Source organism: Geotrypetes seraphini, chromosome 9 (genome assembly GCF_902459505.1).
Source record: "Geotrypetes seraphini chromosome 9, aGeoSer1.1, whole genome shotgun sequence".
Classification (NCBI taxonomy): Eukaryota; Metazoa; Chordata; class Amphibia; order Gymnophiona; family Dermophiidae; genus Geotrypetes; species Geotrypetes seraphini.
In genome coordinates this window covers 99,845,088-99,853,862 of record NC_047092.1, presented here as the reverse complement: position 1 = coordinate 99,853,862, position 8,775 = coordinate 99,845,088, and the positions used below count along the sequence as shown (strand labels likewise).

At 42.3% G+C, this 8,775-nt stretch overlaps 1 protein-coding gene across 4 annotated transcripts in view; it reads left to right on the top strand.

Annotated features, from left to right (window-relative positions):
• The first annotated feature begins 1,101 nt into the window (after positions 1–1,101).
• PARL (presenilin associated rhomboid like) overlaps positions 1,102–8,775 on the top strand; it is a 592,851-nt gene continuing 585,177 nt past the window's right edge. For 2 of the 4 annotated variants that reach the window (XM_033957698.1, XM_033957696.1), the window contains exon 1: positions 1,103–1,252. In XM_033957698.1, coding sequence (XP_033813589.1) covers positions 1,179–1,252 — 74 coding nt within the window. In that variant the 5' untranslated portion in view covers positions 1,103–1,178. Of the gene's footprint in view, positions 1,253–8,775 lie in introns of all 4 variants that reach the window. The other 2 variants (XM_033957697.1, XM_033957699.1) reach the window with 2 other exon arrangements.

The window sequence follows — 8,775 nt, the reverse complement described above, 5'->3', positions numbered from 1 at the left end:
GGTAAATAAGACCAAGAATATTGTAATGCTTCTGTATCGCTCCATAGCGCTACCTCACCTTGAATACTGGTTAAATTCTGATAGCCGTATCTCAAAAAAGTTATAGTGGAATTGAAATAGGTTAAAAGAAGTGACCACAATGACAAAGGGGATTGAACTCCTCTCCTACAAGGAAAGATTAAAGAGGTTAGGGCTTTCAGCTTGGAAAAGAGATGGCTGAGGGGGGATATGATTGAGGTCTATAAAATCCTGAATGGTGTAGAATGGGTAAAAGTAAATCAATGTTTAACTCTATAAAAAATGAAAATACCTTTAAAACCAATAGGAGGAAATTTTTTTTTTCACTCAAAGAATAGTTTAGACCTGGAACTCATTGCCAGAGGACATATTTATAGCCATTAGCGTAGCTGGATTTAAAAAAAGGGTTGGACGAGTTCCTGGAGGAAAAATCCATAGTCTGGTAGACAGATATAGGAAAAGCCACTGCTTGTCCTGAGATAAGTAGCATGGAATGTTGCTATTTGGGCTTCTTTCAGGTATTTGTGACCTGGATTGTCCACTTTGGAAACAGGATACTGGCTAAAACCAGTGGTTCCCAAACCTGTCCTGGGGGACCCCCAGCCAGTCAGGTTTTCAAGATATCCCTAATGAATATGCATGAGAGAGATTTGCAGTATGCATATTCATTAGGGATATCTTGAAAACCTGATTGGCTGGGGGTTCCCCCAGGACAGGTTTGGGAACCACTGGGCTAAACAGACCCAATATGGCTATGTTTATGTTCTAATGTTGGCTATACTAAACTTGCCTACTTCACACCCCTAGCATGAAGCTCTTGTATTTTGACTTGATTATACACAAAGACTACAGTTTTTTTTAAAAATCTGGTTTAAAGACATGCTATTAAATTTTTCCAATTCCAAGATAATTGCCAGCTTTCATATCATTAAATAACTTGTATTTTACTGGAAGTAATCTCTTCGCTTCCTATCCCATACATTGAACTAACACTGCTAGACACTTTAGACGTCAGAAAACACGTGCATTAAGTATTTCATTGTTCTAGCCAATCTGTTTTGAGCTCGTGACGAAAAAGCTCAGCGCCGGAAGCGGGGCTGGGACAGGGCAGACGTGCGGAAATATGTAACATTGTAAACAATTGGAGGAAAAAGTGGAGAATGGCTTGGGTTTGTTGGACTCGGAGAATGCAGGGACTGGTGTGTAGAAATGGAAGCGGGATTTTAGGGCACAAGTAAGAAACAATACGTACTATTAGGTATAGGAAGTGGTAACAATTAATTTTGAGAACCAGAATAACACATACGGCATATAAAAATGTCAGGATGAGACCGTTGTAGTGGAATAGATTATGTAATGAACACGGCAGCTATTTCTGATGTTATGTTATGGTACTTAAAGAAAAGAATGATAAATGTAAACAGTATGAAGAATTAATGAGAGCCCTAAGTGGCACGTGCTATTTTTGTGTTTCCCAAAGGAATGTTTCTATACTTAGCAGGTTACATTTTATTTGTTAAATTGTCTGATGTTTTTGTGGCTGTGGCTCCTCATAAATAAGTGTTTAAATACAAGTTAGTGCAGGTGTTAGACATGCAGACATGCTGGGGCTCAGGGCAGAAATTAAGGAGGGGGCCTCCAATTCTTAATTTCCCTGCCCCCGCCTCCGATTCCCCCACCTACCAAATGCTCTCATCCAGATCTCTCCCTTTCTCCTTTCCATTCCCACCCCCTTGTCCATGCCTTCCCCATTGAGCAGCCAGGTTTGCTCATGGATGGGTAAAATGAATATGACAAATGGCACATGACGTAAAAGGTTCCAAAATATTATTTTTTTATTAATTATTCATATTAATTCTCAAAATGAAAGGTTACTTGGACACACAAAGTTAGAGGTGTGAAGAAAATACAAATATTGAAGGTACATGTTTGATATTTATCCTAGAGAAATAGCTGAAAACAGTGTATAATCTACTGATCTCATCTGCCTAAAATGTATGTCCTTACCTTACCACATTATAAGCTAAATAGATAAGAGTTTGAGCCATGATGTACCCTACCCTCCTGTACATGTAACATTTAGAACTGTAAGATTTAGATAAGCAGAGAAATGAGCTAGTTTCCTATAGGACTATAAGTTGTAGCCCTGAACCTATCATAATTGTAGAAAAGTTATAGAAGTAACAAATGAGAAGTTGTAGTTTTTGCATGCATTAGTTTGCATATGTTTAGTGAAAAGGGCATAAAAGTCCATGCATTTCCTGATTCTAACACTCTAGTAAGCAGGCTGTTCACTGCACTAGAGTCCGGCATGCTGTAAATAAACCTCTTGTATGTTCCTTCCTATTATTAATCCCCAAATGCATTACTCTGCATTTCTTTGCATTTAATTTTAGTTGCCAGGCATTAGACCATTCCTCTAACTTTTGCAGATCCTTTTTCATATTTTCCACTCCCTCTTCGGTGTCTACTCTGTTACAAATCTTGGTATCTTTCTTCAGGTACTCTCCCATTGCATTAAAGTCCGTACGTTTGAAATCTAGGACTTTAAGTATCGTGCGGCCGCACTCCACTTTAGCCGTTATATCAAACCAAACTGTTTGATGATCGCTACTTCCCAGGTGAGCACCCACTCGAACATTAGAGATACTCTCTCCATTTGTGAGGACCATATCCAATATCGCTTTTTCCCTTGTGGGTTCCGTCATCATTTGTCTGAGCAGAGCCTCTTGAAAGGCATCCACAATCTCCCTACTTCTTTCCGATTTTGCAGATGGAACATTCCAGTCCGCATCCGTCAGGTTAAAATCTCCCAACAGCAGAACCTCCTCTTTCCTTCCAAACTTTTGGATATCCACAATCAGATCCTTATCAATTTGCTGCGATTGAGTCGGAGGTCTGTAGACTATACCCACATAGATAGAAGTTCTATCTTCTCTTTTCAGAGCAATCCATATCACTTCTTCCTCTCCCCAGGTCCCTTGCATTTCGGTCGCTTAGATATTGATCTTTACATAGAGAGCTACTCCTCCACTTTTTTGACCATCTCTGTCCTTCCTAAAAAGATTATATCCCGGTATGTTTGCATCCCATCCATGTGATTCACTGAACCATGTCTCTGTGATAGCGACAATATCTAGATCTGCCTCTAACATCAGGGCTTGCAGATCATGAACTTTGTTGCTTAGACTGCGAGCATTTGTGGTCATCGCTTTCCAGCTATTTTTCAGCGATAATTTAGACAAGGGATGCCAATCTGTGAGCTTAATCTTTTGATTACAAAGTCTCAAGGCTTAGTTTCCATAGGTACTGCTTTTGAATTTATTCACTTAATTTTGATTCATTCACAATTTCAGTTTTCATATCGGTAACAACTATCACACCTGTAAGCAGGAAATCTTCAACAAGTTCAGAGCAAGTAGACATGAATGATGCACAATCTTGACAAACTCTGTTCACCTATTTGCGGATGCCTTCAGCACGCCTAACTGATGCCTAAGTTGCATTCACCTAACTCAAGCCTATCTAGGGCCCAACTCAAGCTCATAAATAGACCTTTTTTTCATGAAGTCCTCTTTATACCAAAAAATAGAAGATTTAGTATGCAATATATATATAGATATATTTTTTTATGTGTTTTGATCGAGGAACACAGAGGCCAAAAGAGGTTTTTTTAGATAACAGCAGAGGAACCGGACAAATGTTGAAGGTACATGTTTGATATTTATCCTAGAGAAATAACTACTTGTGAATCAAAAGAATATAAGCTTGGCTTTGGAATTGACATGTGGTTTAATGGCTGAGTGGGTGGCGCAGTGGTTAGAGCTACAGCCTTAGCACCCTGATGATGTTGGGTCAAATCCCCCTCTGCTCCTTGTGACCCTGGGAACAGAAGAGAAATATGATAAAGGAACCAAATTTAAATACCACATATGATATACAGGTAAGTGGTATATAAATAATTAAGAGATAAATAAAATAGTGGTACTAGCATTTTACTGCATACAATTTTAATGTAAAAAAAACACAAAATCGCCGTTCTAATGATGTCTTAACACTAACACTATAATGTTATAGACATTAAAATGCGGTTCTGCATAGTATGTCTAACAATATAGACGTTCTTAGATTTTCTCAGTGCCGCTGAGCACAATTCTCTATAGAATCACGCTCAGCATTGTACTCTTGGACATCTAAATGATGCCAACCTTTAGACATCCTTCACAGAATCTGACCCTAAGTGTTTACTTCTATTTTTACAACCTAATAAGATATATATATTTATGAAATCATAATATAATGTGTTGTAAACTCCAACTTTACTAAAAGTGTCCTTTTTGTATCTCTCAACATTGGAATGCTGCTCGAGTGCTAAAGCGTCATTCTTTCTAAAACCTAATACATTACTATGTAAGTTAAACAAAAAAAAAGCTATCAGTAACCAGACCAGAAAGAATAGGATGATTATAAAGTAGATAACTTCCATGATGACAGTTCAAGAGATCAGCTAAAAGTCAGATAGGTCAAACTGCTAATTGATACCTTTTCACATATCAGTTTAAAGGTTGTATAAAATATATATTTTCTTTTTCCTGACTCTGTTTAAATATTATGCACACATATTCCATTGGGCCCAAGTTTCCTTCATTATCCCAGGACAAGCAGGCAGCATATTCTCTACATGTGGGTGACGTCACCAACGGAGCCCCCTAGTGGATGTTTTCGCAAGCAGACTTGCTCGAAGACCTTCAGGCTTGCGATTGGGCCGCGCATGCGCGCGTGCCCCTCCTGCCCTGTCTAGGTCATGCGTCTCCTCAGCGTGTCCTCAGTTCTCTGTTTTCCGCGGAGCCAGAAGCACTGCTTCCTTGTTTCGCGCAATCTTATTGTCCCTCTTGCACTGCGGCTTGTTTGGTTTGTTTCTGTTGAGTCGCTGTGCTCGCGTCTTTCTTTTCATTTTTTTTTTTTTTTTGCTTATTTTTGACTGGGTTCCCGGTCTTCCTCTGGCCGTCTGGCTTCACGGGGCCACGGCCGTCCTTTTTCTTATGTCCCGGCCTCGTTCTGGTTTTTAAAATTGTACTAAGTGCAACCGGGTTATCTCCATCACCGATCCTCATTGTTGGTGTGTGGAGTGCCTGGGTTCAGAGCACCGTGCTGTCGTGTCCCCGTTGTACGACTTTACAACCGTGGGCTCTTCGTCGCAAGGTGGCCAAGATTCTCCAACTCTTTGGCCCCATGGATCCTGTGGGACAGGCCTCGAGCTCGTCCTCGAAGTCCTTGGCCTCGAAGTCCCCGTCGGACTCGAAGGCTCCGGCCTCGGCCTCTCCTGCTGCTCCAGCCTCGGGTAAGTCTCCTCTTCCCTCCTCAGGTGTGCTGGCGAAGAAGCCTACCTTAGAGTCTCATGTCAGCACCGCCTCGTCTGAGTCTTTGACACATCAATCTAAGCGTGCCTCCTCACGTAGGGAATACTCATCCTCGAGGTTGCCCCCGAAGGAGCGCACTGCTGCACCTCCTACCCACCTACCTTTGGTCTCGGTACCTATGTTCGAGGACATGCTTAAGGCTATTATTACCACACAGTTTTCCTCGGTGGTAAGCCAACTGGTCCCGACTTCGATGCCGTTGACCTTGGTCTCGACCTAGTCGCAGTCTGACCAGCCTGAGCGTCCCCTCGTCTCTCAAGGCCTCACCCGTATGACTCGTCGGATTCCCTCGAGCGAGTCTTCCTACCCTGAGTCACCGGTGACTTTTCGGGGGTCCAGGCCGAGGGCCAGTTTTTCCCCCGCTACTGCGGCGAGGCTCGCCTCTTCTAAAAGACCCCGGTCTTCCCTGCCCTGTCAGGGCAGGTCTTCGACCTCGAGGCCATCCAGACACAGGCTTGTCCTCGAATTGGACTCTAGTGTATGTTCCCCATCGAGGCGATTGCCGGCTTCTACAGGGCCTGCTTCGAAGCCAGTTGGGGATTTTTCCTATACCCCGTTTTCTCCGAGGCTTCCCCAGCGATTTCCTCGGAGGCTTCCCCAGCAGGTCTTCCCGGTACCATCTGGCACGGGACCGTTTTTTGACGCCCCCTATACGCCTTAGTCGAACCTCTTCAGTCTCCCATTCACGGGACTCTGAGGCTCCAGCTTACTATTCCAGGGAAGTTTCTCCCTCTTTCTCGGCTGCTCCCCGATCTCGGTCGGAGTCTTCCCGGGAGGATGAATCTTCTTCTCGGACCTCCTCCTTTTCTCTTTTCATCTCTGACATGGGCAGAGCTCTGAACATGGATCTTCAGACCAACTCCCGCTTTACCCAGGAATACCTGGCGAAAATGGGAGTTGACAATCCGCCTCGTGAGGCGCTTTGCCTCTCTTTGCATCAGGTTCTCCGGCAGACGTTTCTCCGGAACCTGGAGACACCCTATGCGGTCACGGCTATTCCCTCCAAATTGGAGTCCCATTACCGAACTATTCCGGTAAAAGGGTTTGAGAGTGCTCAGCTTTCCCACCAATCTTTGGTGGTTGAGTCTTTCTTGAAGAAGTCTAACCCCTCGAAGGTTTACGCTGCCGTCCCCCCAGGCAGGGAGGGCCGTACGATGGACAAATTTGGTTGCCACCTCTATCAGAATTCGATGATGGCGAACCGTGTCCTTAACTACAGTTTTATCTTCACGTCCTACCTCCGGTTCTGAATAAATGCCCTCCGCTCATTCCGGGAGGTCTTACCAGAGCCTCGGCGTTGGGAGTTTCGTCTCCTCGAGGAGAACCTCTCCCAACTCCACCTGTATATGTTTCAGGCCTCTTACGACGCCTTTGAATTGTCCTCGAGAGTTACAGCTTTTGCGATTGCCATGTGTTGCCTCGCTTGGCTCCGGATTGTGGATATGGATCCGAATCTATAGGATCGACTTGCCAATCTCCCATGTATGGGTCATGAGCTCTTCAATGATTCCATCGAGGCAGCCACAAAGCGCCTCTCGGACCACGAGCGGTCCTTTGCGTCTCTGGTGAAACTTAAACCTAAGGCCCCTCCGGCTCGACAATATAAAATTCCTCTCCGGAGGTATCCACAGGAAATCCACTCCTGCTTTCTCTAGGCCTCCTTCGAAATGGCCACTGCAGCAGCAGCAACGTCAATCTAAGACCCAGCCGCCAGCCCCGGCAAAGCCCGGGCCGTCCCTTTTGTAACCATGGGTTACAAAATAAATTTGAAATATGTTATAGTTTACCCATGGCAGAAGACCTGATAGAAGTTTTTTTCTTTAATATTTTAAAGTGAAAAGTTTTTGTTGTTAGCCAGCAAAATTAATGCTGTATTTGCTTGACTGACAGTAGGAATTCTGGAATGCTGATGTCTGCATCCGGTCTGATGATCTCATGTAGAAGTGAGCAGTGCTGGTCAGGATTCTAAAAGTGCCAGAGAGAGAGAGCAGTTGGGTAGTGATCAGTCTGGAAGACAGGTTGGTTTGGGGTTGCTTGAGAATAGTTTAAGATACATCGTGGGTGGAAAAAATTTAGGGAATTTCAATTATCCATTCTTTTCTATGGGTAGTTAGTTAAAAAGTAAAGAAACAAATATAATTTTCAGGGTGATAGGGTTTTGCTTCCTTTGATTTTTTTTTTAGTTAGGAAGTAGGTACGATATTGATTAGAGCTGAATCTCCATAGTGGAAAGAAGAAGCGCGGGTACCCAACGGCTGTGTAAATAAAACTACAGAACCCTGTGAGAAAAATTTACATCTGAACTCTGTGAGGATAAAATTATTTGAAAGGACTAAATTCTTTGAGGAAAACTTTATTTGGAATCTTATTCTAAAGTTATTTAGATTAGAGTTGTAACAATAAACCAACAAAAACTCTTATTCCTTGTATTTTTTATTTAGGGTAATTTTATATTTGATGTTATCTTTTCCTTTTTTTTGTTATGATTCTTATTTATCTTGTTAGGTAACCTAAGACTAAAGGTTAAGAGAGTGAGAATTGGGAGTTTAAAGAGGGAGGGGTTACATTTTTGGCATAGTCGGCAGAATTTTGGAATCTTGGAAAAGTCTGAGTCCAAAATCCTGAATAAGAACCTGGCATGGGGATTTGAGAGATTATTTATCCTGAATTTGAAAAGTGTATGTTGATTTTAAAAATATGGCTATATGAACACTCATTTTAGAAAAATTTAAGAAGTTGGAGATTTCAATAATACTTGGTGTTAGTAGTGTGCTCTCTAGTTTTTTCCTTTTTTGCTTTCAAATTAAAACTCATTGTTCCAAAAGAAGATGGAAGAAATGCAGAAACAAATTGCAGAATTGCAAAGAAGGATGGAAGAAATGGCGCAGCAACAATTTGTACAACAACAACATGCTCAATTTCAACCACAGATGCAACAGGCAATAATTTCACAAGTAGTTCATGCAGCAATACCATTAATTGAAAGGAATCTACAAGATTTTTACGGTTTTCCTTCCCATCCGGATGACCTGAAGGTAGAAGAATGGATTGAGAATACCAAGTCAATGTTACGTATTTCTCATACAGCACCAGAAGATCAATTGGAATTGGTGAAGTGCCATATAAAGGGGCAGGCAAAGGATACTGTTAGATTCTCCCTTCCAAAAATTGGCTACACGTTGGAAATGTTATTTAATACACTGCAGCAGGTTTATGGAGACAAAGCGCATCCAGGGGTAAGAGTCAAGGAGTTCTTCGAAAGAAGACAAAAGGTGGGAGAGACAGTAAGGGATTATCAAAGATTTTAACTGCCTGTAGCAATAAAGCAACTGGTACT